Genomic DNA, 20,871 nt, shown 5'->3' on the forward strand with positions numbered 1-20,871 from the left:
TATGAATAGCATACTAATAGTAATCTGATGTTCATGTGTTTAAAGAGTTTCACGCAGACAAGTAGGTGTAGTACTTTAGATACAAAGACGCTGCCCTTCCATTCTGGCTTCAAAAGTACATGACCAAAGTGGATCAGTTGTTTATACCAGGGCCATAATATTACTTGAGATTCAAGTCTGGTTTTGGCAAATGAAGAGAACAATATAGAAGGCCCTGGTCTCCTCTATTCCCAGGGTAGAAACTTAAATATAAAGGAGTAGTTTCCAATTCTGAATGCTTGGCAGGTAAAGAGGACAAACCTACCCACGATACAGGAGCTTTGAAATATGAGAACCTGAGTTTGATACAGGCACGTTGGGTAAATAAAATTTATGAAGGTACAGGAATCTGATATGGCAACACATTATCCCTAACTGCTACTGACCCAAACTCTGCAACTTTCCCCCACCCAAATACCTACTACAGAATCTGTACATTCGTAATAGTTATAGAACAGTCAAACCATGATTTGTGAACAGAAATTTAAGATAAAACTACACCCAAATTGTACTGCCCTGAGTGATTATTTATTCTAATTAACTACCAGACAACTCTAATGGCTTCAAACCTCTTTTCACAGCACTGGTATTCCACACATACCTTTCCATGATGCCATTCACATCCTAGGGAGAAATGAAAAACACGAATCAAGAAGTAATAGGCGCTCCCCACTTACAAGGCTTCATCATATCCCCACCACCCCCTGATGTGGTTGAAATAGAGCTGGTCCTAAGGAGCAGAGCCAAAAAGTAAAGTCATAGACCAATCATTCCAGAAGACGCATGTGAGGTTGTTAGGTTTCCTAAAATGTAGAAACAACTTTGACCCTTGTGGAAGCATGAGGCTTCTAGTACCTGGAGGTGGGACATATTTATGAAGAAAATATGAGGGCCATAATATATTCCCCAATTTCATAAGACTCGTCATGAGATGATATGAATAATTAAGCGTCTGTTTATTCAACAAAAATGCCATATTAAATAATTGACTATTAATGCTTGACTATTACTTGTCAAGCATTATGCCAATATTTGGAGAATCAAAGATGCGTAAATAGATACAATATACCTCAAGAAATTTACATGACTTCTGCTGAGGGTACAGGCAAAATGTATTAATGTAGGCATACCTGAAGTCTTGCCTCATTTAGTACACTGTCCATAAGTGACCTCATCACTCTCTTAAATTCAACACACACATATATGTGCAATGGACTTCCAAGTTTTTATCTTTACAAAATTTTGTCTCTTAAATGCAGGTTAATATTTTCCTCAGTAAGGAAGCCACAGGAACCGGTAACTTATGATGTCTCATCTGTACCTTACTCTTCACCAACCAAACTGTCTCTTCCCTCATAGCCCTTTGTCCATGTTACCAATATCCACTTGATCACTGTCCTAAAATCTACAATATTTACGTTTACTTTACTAAGCCAGTTTAGTGCACATTGTTAACAGTTTTTAGCCATCAGATCTTAATCATCAGAGATTTATTTGTTTCCACAGATAGTATATAGTCTCCTTTACCTCAGACTTACTTCCTCCATGACACCAAAAACTAGGCAAACCACTGGGTCTATACAGGCAAAAAATATATATTGTTTTTCTCTCTGTGTGAGAACTTTTTTGTTGTGTATGACAAAAAACAGTTAAAATAGATTAGATCGAGAAAATGAATTTGGGGACATTTGTAACTTTAATCAAAGCTTAATTTTGAGGATCAGATACTGTCATCAGGAGCTGGTCTGTGTCATTTTCCAAACTGTGTTTATTCCCACTACATTGACTTTATCCTCAGTTCATGAAGGAAACATAAATTCCTCATATAAACATCAGAAGAAAAGAGAACTATTCCCAGTTATATGAAAAAATTCTGAGGACTACATGTCATTGGCCTTCATTGGATCATGTGCCTATGTTAAAAGTATCACTGTGCTTTCATTGCTGTAAGAATGTACAGCAATGCTAGCGGTTAGTTTCTATATTTTACTGAACTCAAGTTAGTACTAATCCGAAGTAGATAATGATAGGATAAGATTCATATTGTAATCAAAAGAGCAACCACCACAAATTATCTAAAAAAAGACAGTAAGAAAATAGAAAAACTTAAAATTTTATACTACAAATTATCTGTTTAACTCAAAAGAAGCTAGTCAATGAGAAAGAGAACAATGAAAATTGCAGATGGCATAGAGACAAGTAACAACAATAAATTTAAAAGAGCGACATCAATAATTACATTAACTGTTACTGTCTTGATGCACCAGTTAAAAGGCAGAGATTGTTAGACTAGATTAAAAGCAAGATTCAATTCTTACTATTTACAAGAGGCATATTTTGGATTCAAAGACACAACTAACAGAAGTAAAATGATAAACTTCTGGATAGGATGGCAGTGTACATAAACACTGTGCTCATCTCTTCACATGACTACATCAAAACTACCACTAAATTATAGAACAACCACCCTAGAAAACCACCTGAAGATGAGCTGAACAGAACTTCTATAAATAAGGATATAAAGAAGCCACTGGGAGTGACTGATTAGCTCGAAAGGTTAGAACGTGGTGCTGATAACACCAAGGTTGCCAGTTCAATCTCCTCATGGGCCACGGGGAGCTGCACCCTCCTTAAAAGAATCAACTATGCCATTGTGCCATTAAAGCAATATGTAACCAATGACCGTGGCTGATTTCCAACTAAAGAAAAAATTTATAAATAAAGAAAGAAAGAAAAGAAAAGAAGAAACCATGTCAAAACTATTGGGCGGAGTGAAGACATGACATACATAGTCCCATACCTACATGGGGCAGTTATTTACCAAGAGGGATGTCTGAATTGCGGAGGTACTCCCTGAGGAACGAGGTGTCCCAGCCCCACACTGGATTCCCCAACTGGGACCACTAGGACGAAGAAGAGAAGTCCCACACCAGCTAGCTGGGAAAATCACTAGAGACTCAGTCCAGGTGAGATGGAGGGCTGCGGTAGATCCTAGCATCCCCTTAAAGGGCCCTAGCTGAGTGTCACTTTCTCACAAACACTTGTCCTATGAGCTGTAGACAAGCTCGTAAAGTGCCAGAAACATATGGGGAAAATCTGAATTGTCTGACTTCATGGCAAGGGCAGAGAGGGAACTAAAGTGCCAGCTGGTGCCATTGTTCCTTCTTCTCCTTCCTCAGTCTCTCCAGAGCTACCTTGAGCTTCTCCTATGAGAGAGAAATCACATCAGAGTCAAACCATGGGCTTTCTCAGCATAGGAACAGAGATTGATGGGGAAGAAATCAGGCTGATCCTTGAAGAGACTAGTTTACAGACACCGAGATAAAGAATTGGAAGAAATCCTGAGGTGGTGAATTGTGTTCTTTAACTCAGGTAACAGAAGTCACCTTCTCCTCTTCAGGAGAAGACGGATTCTCTCTGTCCTACCAGAAACCTGATGATCCTGCAGCAAGGAAAGAACATATATCTCAATCCACCCCATTACCATTATCCCTGTTCACAGGGGAAATGACAGCACTGCTTGGACACCAAACCTCCATTTATTTAACACAAGGTACAAAAATATCAACTTCTGGTTAAGAGTCTGTTCTGTAGGCTTCTCCTTTTATGATTGGATGGAATACACAGAAATGGCCCTCAGGCCTTGAAGGTGAGCATAGGGAGAAAAGTGATCACGGAACTGAAGTCTATGGTGACAAGATATTTAGAGTCAAATATAAAGTAGAGATTTCCCAGCCTGCCCTGTCTTTCCTCCATGCAGTTCTCTTACCTGGTACTCCTGGGCAACGTCCTCTATGAGGAATGTGTGGTGACCACGGTGCTCCTGAGACCGCTCGCAAAGCCAGCAAATGACCTTCTCATCCTCCTTACAGAAGAGCTGGAGTTTCTCTCCATGGCGCACACAGAGATCTCTCTTTTGCCCCTCCTCTGGGTTCAGTTTGACCTCCCTGAGCCTCTCCACTATGGTGGCTACAAACTGATGGGGCCGTAGGTCCCCAGACTGGTAGGTGACTCTGCAACTGAGCAGTGGCTCTCTCCTTGGGCGATCACAGGCTCCTTGTTGTTTGCAGTGATGCAGGCTTTGCAGAAGCTGTGGCCACAGTCCAGGCTCAGGGGTTCTGTCAGGAGCTCCAGGCAGATGGGGCAGGTGAGCTCCTCCTGTATGTGCAGCAGGATTCCGGAAGCCATCGCAGCTGCTCCCCTGCTCCTACCTGTCCCGATTCTGAGGCTCCTCTTGCTCACAGATCCCTGCATGATTGGAAAGGTTAAAAGGGGGAAGAGTAAGAAAGGAAGGAATAAAATGATACTAACTGTGTAGAAATGAAGGATGGGCCAAGAACAAATTCTTTTTTTTTTCAGACTTAATACATATTTTACATTCATTTATTCACTCATCTATTCACTTATTCAACAAATAATATTGAGTGTCTACACTGTGATATCCAGTAGGGTAGCCACTACACACAAGTGGCTATTTTAAATTAATTAAAATTGAATAAAACAAAGAATTCCTCACGTGCCTTAGTCACATTTTAAGTGTTCACGGGCCATACGTAAGCTAGTACAGACCTTCCTTACGAGTTTCAGTTCTGCCAAGAACAAATTCTGAAGGACAAAAAAGAAAAGGTAGAGAAAAACAAAAGGAAAGGACTTTTCACAAAAATTTTAAATACTTTACTTTTAGTTCATATGACATGACAAATTTCATTTTTATCTGTGCAATGGTTATTTCCCTTTACTTTTACTGAACAAAAGGATGACCTGAGGCCTTTTCTACTAAAATAGTGTTTCACCCAATATAGCTCCTGCTTTCTTTCCCATGCCCAAAACACACCTTCAATGTTAAAAGCACCAAAGCACCTATGTGTCTGGGCTTTTATACCTACTCTTCTCTCAGCATGCAAAGCTTCCTCTGCTCTCAGTAGGACTCACTCTTATACTTTACGAAATTCTCTCCTTAAAAGTTCTTACCGGAAAGACCTCTTCTGATTTGCTTATTTAGAGTATAACCATTGCCATTCCTTGGTGTACGTTTGAAATGAGTTCCCTTATTATCATGACATAATATATGACAATGTGTTTGTGTATATGTCAAGGGCAAACCCTTTATCAGATGTGAACATAGGAATAGTGAGTGACTTACACAGGTAACATATCTTCAATAGACATCGTTGGGATGAACCTAATGTATTCTATTCAGGGTCCACCTTCACGGGTCTGCACCTACCCCACTGAGTTAACAACAAAAAGAGACATGACTTCATGGATCCTATTAACATCCAGAGCAATGAGGGATGTAAAAGTGAGGAGCTCCAGGACAGCGAGGAGGTTCTGGGGATTCTTGTGTTTATAGAAGGTGAAATTCACCTCGGCCAAGGCTGTTGGTAGGAGTTTGAATGTATGTATGTATGTCTGTGGGTTGGAGAGGGAGACAGTATATATATGTCTGTGGGTTGTAGAGGGAGACAGTATAAATATACTCACAGGACCAACAAGTTCACATATCTGAAAAATTGAAACACAGATGAAATGAATATCAGTCTTGGGAAAGAAGTCTCAAAATATTAGGCAAGAATATTGAATTAATTTTTTAATGACAATGAATTATATGCTAGCCAGTTAACTAAGATGTATAAACACAAAGATGAGCCTAAACAGAGTTTAAACTACTATGACCCTGACATTGACCTGGAAAGTAATAGTAAATTAAATAATCAGACATATGTATATGAAAGAGCAAATGTGAAAAACACTGCTAGAGAGACATACATGCTGTTGAAAAATCCAATCATTGGGGGGGCAGACAAAGGTTGTCCAATAATTCCATTTGAAATAATAAAGATTGAACTAAAATTTAAAAAGATGAAGGTAATATGGCATAGCGGAGAGGAAAAAATATATTAGGTAAAGGAAATGACCTGTTCATGGAAGACGTATAACTTTGTCCGAGTTTAAAATGCCAGTGTTTCTGGAATGCAGTACACTGCTGGGTCTTTAGTATCACAAGAGCATGCAGTGACCATGATATACGGTGCTTCCCAAATTATGTAATATCAGGGACTGTTTCCCAAATTATTCATGAGTTCCCCTCAGGAAGGAGGAGAGGACATACCTAGCTCTGCCCTTAGGCTGTGAAATGTTGTTAGGTGGATCCCATGTAGAATTGGAAAGATCAGTAGGGTCTTTCCAATGCACAGTTGCCCAGGGGAGAGATGATGAGAGCTTTCAGAAAAGGTGTGAAGGAAATGGAGAGCAGGGGATGAGAGTGAGATTAGAGAATGTAAAAAGAAAAGCTTAGCAGTTCCATTAGATACCTGGGAACAAAGGGTCAACATCAGGCCTCAGTTCTTTCTTCCTATAAAGGTTAACACTGGCTTACTCTTCCAGTAAATTGGCTTTTTTGTTTTTGTGTTCTGGGAAACATACTGAGTTATAATTAAGTAGAAGGTCAGCTGCCTTGCAAAGCCACATTACTGATAGCAAAAATGGCCTCATGTAAAGTGCATATGCTCTAGGAAGACTTTATATAGACCTCAAACACCAGCTAGTAAGCTGAGGCCTCATTTTTCACACAGGGATTGTGACTCTTATAACCGAGGGTGTCTCTTTTAAGCCCCTGGAAGTTGTACTTAGGGGATTTCACCAGGCAATCAGCCCACTGTAGCTCTAGGCTTCCATAAGGTATGATAGTTTCACACATCCACTTAGTCTGGCTTCTTAAAAACCTGAGATAACAAGGGTACAGTACTACCTATACCACTGTGAAGAACATCACTGAATGCGCCCCTGAGGCAGCCAGGTTGACATACTGTCCTGTATCCTTAGCTAAGCTGAGAGACCCTGGCAGTTTATGTCTTAAAGGGTTTGTGTGGATGGGAATGACCATCCAAACGGGAAATGATGCTGCTGTCAGTCAGAGGGGATATCGCAGAGCGGTAGCACAGTGATGCTCATTCTCCCACCTGAACTCAATATGGCCATGTGGCCATAGTCTAGGCTCCGGAGCTCTATCAGGAATACTAGGTAAATGGGACTATGAGGCAAACAAAGACAAGAAAGGTCTCAGTAGATATTAATGTCCTGATGGTTGCCAAAGTTGGATGATAAAAGAAAGATCTCCAGTGTGAGACAATAAGTTTTCCCTTTGTTCTGTGCTAGGGAAGGAAAAGCTATAAAGGCTGTGCATGGAGATTAATTCAGACCTACTGACAATGTCCACTGGTGCCATGTTCATCACACTTGAAGGGAACCTGATAAGGAATGAGGCAGAAGGAGAACTGGAACTGTAATCCAGCTAATGGTCCAGATACTGAAAAGAGCCCAGAGACCATATGCAGTTCGCCCCTGGCTGTAGAGACTCTGGTCCAGATCAGGTTCTGATGAACAACAAGATCAGAGGTAGACATTTTATCAGGGGTAAATATTAAATGATGTCTACCCCTGTTTATGCCTCAAGCTGTAATCCAAACATGGGGCTGGGGCCTCCAATTACTTCTTATCCCATTTAGGGTCCAATTAATGCTGAGATGTTTTAGGAGACTATATGGGAGGGAGGACCACAGTATGCATCCTGCCTTGGGGCTGTGGAATTTATTTTCACAGTGGAGCTATAAACAGCTAAGGCCAAAGCTGCTGCCACAGGACACAGGAGAGGAAAGTGCAGAGAGCCTGGGTCACACTGGGAGGATGTCCCCACTCCTACCTAAGCTGCCCAGAACCTTAGGGTTATAGGAAATGGAGGCTCCTCTCTTAGAGGGCTCATACACAGGACTTAAAGGACATCAAGAACCCCGTGCAAAAGCAGAAGTTTGAGAAGTGCCTACACCACTTATGAAGGAGACCCATCTTCTGCCAGAGTGGAAGGAAGCGTGTTGAACTTGCACTGGAAACAGATGTGGACGATGAAGGGGCCACCTGTTAAACCTGACAAGCTCAGGAGACTGAAAGTAACCACATAGGATGGCGTGAACAAAAAATTCCTAACTAAGGTGGGCTATGCCAGGAATTCACATCCTTGGCCTGTAGCTTTTTGACAAAGGTCAATCTTTACCTTAAGTGAGCCTGTCTGTTGTCTTTTTGCATCTAAAATAACATGCCCTTGGAATATCAGAGTAATCCCTTTTTCGGACCCCCCAAGGGTCAGAAACCACCACACCAGAGCAGGAAACTACAAAATCTCTCATTGTTATCTTGTTCCCCAAATACCATCCCTCTGTGCTGTAAAATGCTATTAACTATCCTGTACCCTCCAATGTAAAAGAAGTGTGTGTCTCTCCATTTTGTTTTTCATCCAAACCCAGAGATTCCCTGCTTTGCTTTCTCTCATGCCCTTAACCTACAACCAATAGATCTCATGCATCCTTCCTCTTTTGATTCTAATGTATAAAGTAAGTTGCAAAATGGCCATTTTCCAGAGCATTTTCTCAATCCGTTGAGACTTTGCTTCCCGGAAATTGTCGTCAGTTTGGCTCAAATAAACTCTTATAAGCTTTCTCTTAGGCTGGATGTTTTTTCGTTGACACAGACTTAGGGGGCTCCATGGCTGCTTCATCCCCTACCTTGCCTGCTCCAGGCTGCCTGGCTCCATTGTTGCCTCTGCCCTAACCTGCCAGCGCCGCTAATGGCACACCGTTCCAGAGCTGCAGCTGTGCCTCCAGAGCTGACAGGGCAGTGCCCGCGCTCCCAGGGCCACCACCCGTGGGCCACCCTCGCGGCTCTACCAGAGCCACTCCTGCCACTAGCGTCCCGCCACAGCCTTTGGGCCTGGGCAGCACTCACAGTGGACTCCACTTAGCGCCTGGCCCTAGAGCCTGGGGTGGGGGTGGTACACTTCTAGGCCCAGGCTCTCAAACCACGGAAGACACAGTCTTGCCAGGCTATCACAGCCCAGACACTGCCCAGGGAGCACAGGGAAACTCACCTCCCATCTGCCAAGGAACAAGTCCCATATACTTGTCCTGCAGCTCCAGCCTGAGGTGCAGACTCGGTCAGGATTCACTCCCCAAGCCAGGCACCTGACTGATCTCCACCATGGAACCAGAGCAACAGAGTGAAAACGAAAGCTAAATTCTTGGGGGTGGGCCAGGAAAGTAGAAACACTATGGACCAATGGGAGGCCTTCACATAGGGGCCCTGGGAAATTTCAAGGCTTTTGTGCCTGTAACAGCAGGGCCAGTGACTCCATTCTTAATCCTATCTCAGTTCTGCTCTTGGAAGCTGTTCTCAGGGCTCTTCAATGTACACATGGTTTGGTGAACTTGGCTTACCCAAGCAGTGTAATTTCACACACATCCACCTGTCTCGTTGCCTTAAAATGAGATGTCTTGAGAAGGGAATAATACCACAGTGGGGACCTACACCCAAGGTTCACCTGAGGCAGCAATACTGGTAGATGTCTTCTGTGTTTGTCCACCAACTAAGGGACATTAGGTGATGTGAGAGGGGATGGCTACCCAAATCTGCAATTACCTCAGGTACTGAGGCAAAGGAGCTCTGACAGAGTGGTAGCACCTTGATGCTGACTCTCAGAACCTGTATTCAATATGACCAAAGTGACAGTTCCTAAAGAGACTATAAAGATGAAAATCCATGAAGTGTCATTTGTTAGACAATGTCATCTAATACTATTTAATATATAATCTCTATAGTCCTAACACAATACAAATGAAATGGAAAAGTAATTGTGACGGTTAATTTTATGTATCTCTTCAACTGGCCACAAATTTCCCAGATTAAACATAATTTCTGGGTGTGTCTGTGAGTGTGTTGTTTCCAGGTGACATTAGCAGGAACTGTGGACTCAATAAAACACATTGTCCTTCCTAATGTTCTAGGGCATCATCCAATCTCTTGAGGGCCTGCATAGAACAGAGGCAGAAACAGAAAGAATGTTTTCTTTTTGCTCCTGGCCTGCCTACCTGAGCTGGGATGTAGGTTTTCTCTTGCCCTTGGACTAGGATTTATACCATTGACTACCCAGGTTCTCAAGTTTTTAAACTTAGACTAAATTACACCACAGCTTTCCTGGGACTCTGGGCTTGTACAGGCAAGGCCTTGAACTATTCAATCTTCATAATCACATGAGCCAGTTCCTCATAATAAATCTCCTTCACATATATGAAGGGTATATATATGTACATATATATATACACATACATATGTATGTATGTATATATATATATATATATATATAAACACACACATATATATATATTCACACACACACACACACACACACACACGAGGTTGGATAATTAAGTTTGCGAACTCATCCTAGAAAAAGTGCTACACACCTCATTGCTGAATATCGCTATGGTCACCTTCAAAGTACTCCCCTTGGGAAGCTATGCAGTGACGCCAGTGCCTAGTCCACCCTTCAAAGCAATTTTGGAACTCATTTTCTGGAATGGCCATCAGAGCTGTCGTTGTATTACCCTTGATGTCCTGAATATCATCAAAATGTCTTCTTTTCAATATTTCCTTTAATTTCAGGTAAAGAAAGAAGTCATTGGGGGCTAGATCAGGTGAGTAGGGAGGGTGTTCCAGTACAGTTATTTGTTTACTGGCTAAAAACTCCCTCACAGACAGTGCCGTGTGAGCTGGTGCATTGTTGTGATGCAAGAGTCATGAATTGTTGACGAAAAGTTCATGTCGTCAATTTTATTCACACAGCCTTTTCAGCCCTTCCAAATGGTAAACTTGGTTAACTGTTTGTCCAGTTGGTACAAATTCATAATGAATAATCCCTCTGATATCAAAAAAAGGTTAGCAACATCCTTGCAACAACTTCACAAACTTAATTGTCAGACCTTGTGTGTGTGTGTGTGTGTGTGTGTGTGTACATCTATATAATATGTATATTATATATATATAAAATATTGAGTCTTTTTCGCTGGAGAACTGTGGCTCGTACAGTATGAAAGAATTCTAAAATCCTGGGTTAAGTGGCACAGCTGAACTGTGACAATGATAATGACTCAAGTGAACGTGCCATTTCAAAAGATGTGTGTCTAAAAAGGACTTGGGAGAGGTAAGGGTACAAGGAAAATGTTGTAGAAGTGATAATGCACAGAGTCAACATTAATCCAGTAAAATCCGGTTTGAGAAGGAAAAGCTAGAGTAAAAAAAGAGAGAGAGAGGTTTGAGTGTATGTACCCTCTGAGTGAGTCTACAGACTGGGGTAGAGCCATGTGTTTAATAGGAGGAGAAGTGGTTAAATAACGAGGCCCCCACTTGAGCTCACTTTTCTCATGGCTCTCAGAATCTTGATATCATGCCACTTATGACATCTTTTCAGATTGTTAATACCAAGTTAGCGTCTCATTTGCTTTTACTGAAAGTTGCAAAGGTTCCCCTTATGGAAATTGTTACGATGTGCTCCTCCCGCTCCTAGCCTCACAGGGAAAGGTGCTCACTAGGGTAGTAAATGGCCATCAACTGTGATTGGATGGCCATCAGCTGTGGCTAGTTGGCTGTCAGCTGTAACCAGTGAGCCATTGGCCACTAATATAATTGCCATGGCTATGCTAGCACTAAATGGGGGCTAGCAAGAAGATGGTGGCTGAGCTAGCAAGCGCGGATTGCAGAGACGGATGCCGCCAGCGAGAATATAGTGGTATGACTCCCCCATCTATGTCTCCGGGGGCGTTACTTTGTGGCCTCACCATATCCTGCGTTCTTATGTGGAGAGAAGGACCACAGACCCCTCCGGACGCCTTGCCTGACACATAGCGCAGCAAACAGGGTCCCCCGCAGGACACCCCACATGACACCCCATATGACAGTAACCTTCACACCAGCACCACCATGCTTCCACAAATTTAAGTTTCATGAAATCAGGCAGAGACTTGTTCTATTTTGTTTGTTGCCTTAGCTCTATTAGAAGGTATTGCATCTAAGGACTGATAGATACATTGAGATAAATACAATTTTAACTGATTGAACATATGGAGGATAAATCATGCTTCTATTATACTGTTCCTGCTGCAAATATAGTTGCTGTATCACAAAATGAAATTTAGCTGTTCGTCTGGTGTTATTATATATGGTTCTCTTGATAAATTATAACCAACAATTTTTCCTATCTCCTGATTTCTTCCTAAGGCTTCATCACATTGGTGTTTACTGTTTCCACTACCACACTTCAATTTCATTTTAACTTTTACTTTGCCCCAAGATGTTCTCAAATGGGAAAATGTTAAGAATCCATGGGCCAAAAGCAAAGCTATATCATCAGGTTTCTCTCTAAGCAGGAGATATAATGGCTGGAGTGAAAATACTGAGCCCATGGGAGGGTTCATTTTCCCCTGTCACCCAGAACATGATAACAAGGAATATGGAACATGCCAGCATGGTCAGCTCTGGTGTAAAATTCCGTGTAGTGAGAGAAGCATGTTGAATTCGTATTTCATACTGGCTTAAGTTTTCAGGTTTCTTGACAGGATCTCATGCTCTCAGTTTGAAATCCTTTGCTTCATAAAAGAGTCCCAAGATATCAACCAAGGATGTGGGGTCAGTTCAGAGATTTAAAGCGAGAGCAGAAAAAGGGTACTGTAGCTGTGGAAGGATTGAAAAAAGAAAAAAGTGTTAGACAGAGAAGAGTGTCTTGGATAAGGGGCTCATAACTTTTGAACATTGCAGTCAATACCCCTATGCGGTGCTTGTCACACAAGCACAGTCACACTCTGAACTCTTCAATACCCTCTACTTTCAATCATATAATATACCTAAAACTACATCTATTCTAAATATCTTTACATTAACCACCATATTTCATATGTTCATTGTCCTCTTCTGGAAGTGTGTGGGACTACAAAAGGGTACAACCACTTTAAACAAAGTCTGGCAATTTATATAATGAGAGATCATAAAATCCAGTAATTCAATTTTGCAGCTAAGAAGATGCAAAGAAAGCAAAAGTTGGTTTCTATTTCCACTAATGGAGATTTCCACTAATGGAGATATTTCAATAAAACAGTACCTTTAACTGACAGACCAACATTATAAACATTGCACAAATGTGTCAAAGAGACGAAGGAAGAAAGGAAGGAAGGAAGGAAGGAAGGAAGGAAGGAAGGAAGGAAGGAAGGAAGGAAGGAAACTAAATGTGAAGGCCCCAGAGAGTGACAAAAGCAGTCAGAATCTACCGTGTAATAGATACTTGGAAGAAGGGAACACTATTGGGAATGGGTCCTAGTTTTGTGACTTTTATTTGAAGAAAGACCTCAATCAGCCATGGGTGGACAGTTATAACTCAGTTAACAACATTCAGACTTACTCACTTGAAGAAAAAGAATAATTTAGAGCTTCCACAGGAGCTAAAAAGTGGTAAGAGAGTATCTTTAAAAGAGTATCCAGAGGAAGAAATCCCAAATTGTACATAAAATGTCTGATCAAATCTCTGAACTACAAATGCTTGATACAGATGACGAGCAGTCTAAATAGGGCTAATGGAACTAATCACAAATTGCAGCTCCTGCAAAATGCAGGGGAGCAGATAGAACTTGAGTTCAACCAAGTTAACTGCCTGAAAACACAAAACAAAACACAATGATATTATTCAGAGAAATAAACAGAATCTCTACATATATTCACAATTCCCCAGGGAGAATTTTAGATACAATCTAAAATTATTCAACGTATGAAAAAAGTAGAAAATATGACCCTATTCAGGAGAAAGGGAAGTCAATGGAGACCAACTGTGAAATAATCCAGATGTTGTATTTAATATACAAGGACTTCACAGAAGCTATTATATCTAAGGTGAAAGATGCAAAAGAAAATATGCTTATATAATGACCAAATAGGAAATGACAGAAAATACATAGAAATATTTTTCTTTTCAATTGAAATACTAAAACTAAAAACTACAATCACTCAAGAAATAAATCCAGGGTTTTCTTAAAAGAAATTCAGGATCACAAAAGAAAGATGATGTGAAATGAAAAGTAGATTCATAAAAATTAACAAATATAAAAATAATGAACAGGTCCTCAATCATCTGTAAAAATTATAAAGGAAATAGCATAAGCTTATACCACAGAAAAACTACTAAAAATACAACAATAATAGAACTATAAAGGAGTTGATTTAAACAAGAAACAAAAGGGTAAAAATCGCATGGTGGTTTCAATACATGCAGAAAAGCTTATAACAAAATATAGTACCTATTCATGGTAATAATAAATTAGGGATATCAATCTCATGAAAAAGAAATAAGGAAGAAACTAGAGTTAGCATCATATTTAGTGAATAATTAGATAATTAAATTTAAACATTCTTTTAACATAATGTAAAAACAAACTACCCTGAGGAGATCAACAATGTCTCACTTTCCATCCCTATGTGAAAAGATAAATCACCAGGACTGGGAGGGTCCTGGGAGGGACAATATGGAGAGATTAGGAATCAGGATGGGCAAAATGGATGATCACTGCAATCTGATATCCTTAAGAGCGGATCATGTGTCTCTATCCCAACTGGGATCTCAGGTCCCCAAAATTTAGAACTTCCGGTCACCTTTAGTGAGAGCTCTAAGTACCAGTGTCTGTTCAATGTCCATGGATCAACCTACAGGATGAAGCCTGTTTATTCCTCAATTTCTGCTGAACCTCTCCCCTCATATTTGTATCGTGGATACCCATCTCACAAATTAATGGCCCAGCACTATCCTAAAGGTCCCAGACATATAGGACGGGGTATTTGTCACTACGAGGTTCAGAGGTGAGAGGGGAAAACTTGCATCATGAGAAAACCCAACTTGATGCTCAATGAACTTGTACTAGGAGTCCAGAATCCCTTCTGAGGACATTTTCTGAGGAGCAGCAATGCAAGTGGAAGCTACTTACAGGCTTCATACTCTTGTGAAGAGAGGGCTTTGTTTGGGGGCAGAGGCTGCTGTGTTTTGTTTAAAGATCTCTCAGTGTGAAGAACTTTCTCCTTTGTGTTTGCTAACTCAAGTACTTTTTCCGTAACTTGTTTCACATTCTGAACTGGAGACTTGAAATTCCAGGGAACAAAAACCCATGGATATCCTTGGAGAGTACCTGTTGTATAATTCCATAGAATACAGATTTTTCTTAATGACGTATGGCCTCGGCCATCACAGCAATAGGGTGACAGCAAAGCAGAAATCAAAGGGAATATGGAAAGAATCAGGTTCCCCCAGTATCTGAGAGAGGAGAGAGAGAGAGAGGGAGAGAGAGAGACTGGATGTATTTATCTTAGAATCCCTCTCCCACCACAGGCCACTCAGAAATGGAGAACTGAAGAATATCTTGTGAAGACAAGAATCCAGAGAAGACACTGTTTGGTCAAGTAGCCAAATATTTCTTTTTCTGTCAGCTTCTCGACTCATCAATAGTTTGGGAAAGTTGGAAATGAAAATGCCAGAAGGCATGGGGACAACACCATGTGCTGCAGGAACACTCATTGCTGCAGCATTCACCCTGTTGCCTCCCTGGAGGAAAACAGGCTTTACTCACTCCTGAGGACAACTGTAGCCTTCCATCTCCCTGGAAAAAGAGAGGCTGACCAGGAAAAGGAAACACTGACTTATGCCAAACCTGAGGGAGCTCATGCAGAACTCCTGACCCTGCCTCTATCACTGTAAGTCATAATGTGAATCAGCACCTGAAAAATGGAGATTTGTCTTGGCACACAGAGAAAAGGCTCTCTAATGAAAGAGAATTACTGTGGAAATAGACAAGAACATCAAATCAATTTTCATCTAGTATATTCACTTAGATTAAAGAGGCTATTCATTCCAGTACTTAAAATAAAAGACTAGGTAGCGATGAAGAAGATAAGACTTTCTTTTATGATAAAGAAATATTTATTATGCGCATAATAACAATATAAGTTAACTGTAGGCAGAATGTTGTACAGTATATCTATAGAACTTATTCATCTTGTATGCCTGAAAGTTTACACCTGTTGAACTGTAACACCTTAAATATTTACAAGGTTGGACCTCATGGTAAGTGTTTTTACCACAATAAAAAAGGACAATTTAATTGATAGTAGACTATTAAATAACAAATTCAAAAAGAATGTTTAGAGAAATAAATAACAACCTAGAATTGCATACTCAGAAAATTATTTACCTATAAGATAAAATAAATTTGAAGATTAAAAAAAGCAAATATTTATTTTACAAAAACATGAAATTTAAAAATAATCGGTGATTACTTAATCGACTTATTCTATTTCAAACCATAACAAAGGTATTAATATTTGAAGTACAAATATTTATTGTTAACATTCATTATTAAAATCACAGTGAAAATTAATTAACACCAATCTGGATCAGTATTTAAGTGCTAGGAAATGAGGAAGTTATTGCAAACATTCTATTATTTAATTCCTCTATATCACTATCAGGTAAGTTCTAGTATGTTTATTTCTGATGAGAAACTTAATCCAATTACATTTTATTTAATAAGGGCCAGTGAATAGCAACATCATGATAATGATATTCTATCTCATTTCAAAGTTCAGGCTCTTAACTGTCCCCAGTATTCACCTGTATGTCACCTGCAAGAGCTCCTTGATCACGAAGAAGCTCAACATGGTGCCAGCCAATACCATGAGCTGCTCCTATATCACTCAAGGCTACATGGATTGAACACATCAGTCTATACCTTTTGACACCCAAGATTTTCCCATGATGCTCCTGGCTCCTTCTGCAGATTACATCTCCTGGATTCTCCCTCCTAACCCACATCCTGGGGTATCTGGCTCTTACCTTTTTGGGAGGCATGCACTCCAGAAAGGGCACCTGTGCTAGAGAAACACAGACCCAGTTCTAATCCTACCTCCTCCATTCATTAGCTGTGGGATATTGGAAACACCTCATAAGTTTATATATACGTTTAACTATCTGATAGGAATTGTAGATGAGTGACCTGTGGTTTGTGACATTAAAAAACGAGACAGTGCCTGCTTCATAGTCTAGGAAAACCCCAACACGCCAGGGAGGAACAGCCATGGAAAGAGTCAAGACCTTGGGATCAGAGGTGGAAGAGTCCTCAAAGGCATTGTACTCAGATTCATTCTGTAATCCTACAACCCAGTAGCCATTTTCAGGTCTTATATTATTCTTCTTCTTATATTATTCAAGATTAACTGGGATAAACATACTCTCTCTATGTATATTTATACACATAATTTATGTGTGTAACTATGAGTCTTTACGTGTGTATCTGCCTTCCTTTCCCAGGCCAAGTACTTTCTTTCTCATTCCCCTGAGATAAGGTATGACCCATCGATATCTTGATATGGGCTCTATGCAGTGATTGGCCCTAATTTATAATGTATGCTTCTCTAAGAAAAGTTTGTTCCTTTGCTATCCTGAGTAAGTCTATTCCTCATCATAATTTAAAAATGATTAAAAAAGAGAAGTGTGTGAGATGGTATGTGTATATGGTGGCAAACTCAAGGTAAAGTCCTGAACAACAAAAGGCTGCTCTTTGTAAGACATGGCTCCCTCTGCTGGTCAGATTTTGGAAACTCATACTGTTGCAGTTTTCTGACCCATTCCCGAAAAAAGGGCCTTGAAAACAGTTCCAGCCTCAGTTTTAAAAGTTCTATAAAACAAACCTGAAACTGGAGTGGTCTTGACAGCAGCGCCTGGGAACTCAAAAAATGAGACTTTAGTAAAATCATTTACTGTTCCTCTCAAGGGCATGAATCTGTTGTATAGGACACTGACACAGCTTATACTTTTCGGTAATCAATACAGCAAATATTTATTATATTGTGCAGGACACTTGAGTAAGTACTTTATATTGAGTGACAGTTGCAGACATTGATCTTAAGAGTTAGGCACAGTTTTAAAGCTCAATTTCTACTTTGGTAAAAAGAAACCCAGAATTCATTCATCATTACATAGCTTATAAAAGAGGATTTGAACTCAAACACTCTGAACACAGAATTTTCACTCTGGGTACATATATTATTTTTGTTTTTCTTTTCTTGACTCTCTAATGAACATGTTATATTTTAGGCAAAAACACACGTACACTCAAAGACTCCTTAGTTGTTGTTGGTGGACAGGGATTATTATGAACTGTCTCAGGATCATGGATGGTGGAAGACAGGTTTTACCGCGTCTCCTCAGGTCAGTGATAAAGAAAAATATGGATAAATGGAAGGGCACAGATGCTACCATACCAATACAGCTCTGTCTTTAGGAGGGACTCTGATGTCTTTCTTTGAGAAAACAAAAATGGGTAAATAAGCCCCTCTCCTAATTCAAACCAGAAACAGTGTACATCCCAAGGATGAGTAAAAGTTCTAAAGGGAGACAGCAAGAAAGAGACGGTATGAATGGTACAGATGAGCTCAGGTGCAGGAGATGACACTTGGGATAAGAGGCACTACAAGTGGGTGAGGGAACGAGAAGGTTCAGGAGTTTGGCTGGCACAGAGTCATGGGAGATGGACAGTTCCAAGGATTGAAATATGGATAAGCAGCCTGAGAAAAGCGACATTTAGAGAACTTGTAGATGAGTGACCCGTGGTTTGTGACATTAAAAAACGAGACAGTGCCTGCTTCATAGTCTAGGAAAACCCCAACACGACAGGGAGGCACAGCCATGGAAAGAGTCAAGACCTTGGGATCAGAGGTGGAAGAGTCCTCAAAGGCATTGTACTCAGATTCATTCTGTAATCCTACAACCCAGTAGCCATTGTCAGGTCTGAATCTGTAGTAAACATTTAGATAATTTATGTGTGGGTTAAAAACAAACCCAGAGCTCCTTTTTCTATTGAGGTCACTTGTGTTACTGTATACCCCCAGGATCCAGGCTATCTTCTGAGACACATCTACCTCCCAGTAATATTTCCCTGAGGAGAAATTTTGGCAACCCAAGACATCAAAAGCAGAAAAGTTGCATGGATATACATTTCTAAACATAAAACTGTTCCCAACTGTCACTTGTCTGTGATCTGCAGAAACGACAACACCCGAAAGAGCGTTCACTGGATTCAGCATGAAGTCCACTGTAGGAAGAATTACACAGTTAGGTAAATTATACAGGACATGCATGTTTTGTGACACTGTGAGGAGGATATTGGGAATTGACTGGGAGAAGCTCGAGTTAAAGGGTCAGAGATGAGTAGAACACTTAGGAACTCTTGTATGTATGCGTGTTTGGGAGAGACACATGAAACTAAGATCATGGGACACTTCTGAAAAGGGTGATTTTGAAAACACCATGTTTGAAAACATGGTGATTTGAAGACACTGTAACTTCTTACCCCAGTAGCTTTGGACTTCTGTCAGCTCTGAAATGACAAAAGTTTCATTGATGTTAGAAGAAAAGGAGGAAACACTGACACTTATCTTTTCCCTCTAGTGGGGAGAAAGGAGGGAAGCCTTGTGAGGCTATCAACTGGTGAATGAGAGGACGCCTGGCCATTCCCCCTTAGGTATGATCACATCTTCAGCATAGGGTATATATCTCTCCTTGTCAGGCCTACCTCCTATCTTTTGTCTTCACCTAGAAGCAGCATCCACTGCCTCCTTTTGCTCTGATGCTATACGAACCCTATGCTCGCACCCTCACCTGTCTCCCCTCACCTTTAAACTCTTGTAGTATCCTGCTCAGATCTGGAGCTTGGAAGGCACTCTTCAGTTTCGTGGAAACAATTTTTGGCTTCTTCCAGGTCCAGCTCTCACTCCTAGAAAAGACAAAAACTGACCACCCACGCTTCTGACCTTGTGTCTCTACAAGACCACTGTCTCCCTCACCTTTCACTTCATTGATGCACTCGAATCCTTTTCATTGAAGAGCCTGAGGAAGGGAGAGGTGAGAGCCCTGAAAGTGCAACCAGAAGAAATGTCCTCATGTCTAACTTTCTGTTTACCCTCTGTGTGACCTTGGGAAGATCTTCTCCTCAAAGAAGCTCGGGCTTTTCCTTTTAAAATGGAAAAATAAACCCCATGCTCTCAAGCTCTTAAAAATAATACAATATTAGATGAAATAATGGTACCTATGAAAGGTGTTTGATGCCTCTAGAGAAGTCACTGCCATCTCAGTGGTTTTCCAGGGACGGGACAGATGTGTGGGTTCCCAGACAGATTGTCATTCAGTGGAGAGGCTCTAGAACATGGCTACTGAGAGTTTTAGGTTATCAAGTGTGGGGCTCCTGTACTGAAGTCTGAACAGTCTCCAAAGCCTTTCACCTCAGTACAGATGCTGAGACTAACATGAGGGCACATTATCTGGGGAAACATAACAAAATGTGGGAAAGGATATCAAAATTAATAGTCGTCTGAATTTCATGTGCTTGGGAAGACTGTGTGGGTAGGCAACTTTACCCAAAGAAAGTCATTTTCCCTACAAGCTGCTAAAGTATGTAAGCAAAAAGAGATTAATTATTGGCACCAGGACCAAAGCCACTATTCGCCAAGACATCAGTTTATTTTTATTTATTTATTTATTTTATTTACTTAGAAATCCAAAGAACACCACCTAGAAAGACCTTGTTTCTTCCATTCTCAGGGAGGGAAAAAAATGTAAAGGGGATGCTCTCCTGGAAAATTTGGGGGCCTGACAGATAAAGAGAACAAGATCCTTCCTGTGACAAGACAGACACCTATGAAGTATTATAGAAATAAATGCTAAGGTAGAGACTAAGGTTTGACTAGAATGATTGAAGTCATTGAGCTCTGATACTGCAACCCCTAATTTTTAATGCTTCTATTGAGTCTAAATCTGTGACCTCCCACCACCCAATTCTCCTATCAGTAAAAAGTTTCATGTGTGCTCAGCAATTGGAAACAGTGGTGTAATGCTCAAATTTCCCATGTCCGTCAATTTTTAAAAGC

General features: G+C 40.6%; 2 protein-coding genes across 2 annotated transcripts in view; both read right to left on the reverse strand.

Moving 5' to 3' along the window:
* LOC117029703 (E3 ubiquitin-protein ligase TRIM22-like) overlaps nucleotides 1-9,073 on the reverse strand; it is a 33,272-nt gene extending 24,199 nt beyond the window's left edge. Inside the window, 4 exon segments of the mRNA XM_033118908.1 lie at nucleotides 641-663; nucleotides 3,809-4,059; nucleotides 4,062-4,287; nucleotides 8,960-9,073. Of these exon segments, the coding sequence (XP_032974799.1) occupies nucleotides 641-663; nucleotides 3,809-4,059; nucleotides 4,062-4,227 (440 nt within the window). The 5' untranslated portion in view covers nucleotides 4,228-4,287; nucleotides 8,960-9,073.
* A 7,145-nt stretch (nucleotides 9,074-16,218) lies between these two features.
* Nucleotides 16,219-20,871, reverse strand: part of LOC117029704 (E3 ubiquitin-protein ligase TRIM22-like) — a 40,097-nt gene continuing 35,444 nt past the window's right edge. Inside the window, 3 exon segments of the mRNA XM_033118909.1 lie at nucleotides 16,219-19,040; nucleotides 19,299-19,325; nucleotides 19,621-19,721. Coding sequence (XP_032974800.1) covers nucleotides 18,445-19,040; nucleotides 19,299-19,325; nucleotides 19,621-19,721 — 724 coding nt within the window. The 3' untranslated portion in view covers nucleotides 16,219-18,444.

Source organism: Rhinolophus ferrumequinum, chromosome 11 (assembly GCF_004115265.2).
Source record: "Rhinolophus ferrumequinum isolate MPI-CBG mRhiFer1 chromosome 11, mRhiFer1_v1.p, whole genome shotgun sequence".
NCBI classification, from domain to species: domain Eukaryota; kingdom Metazoa; phylum Chordata; class Mammalia; order Chiroptera; family Rhinolophidae; genus Rhinolophus; species Rhinolophus ferrumequinum.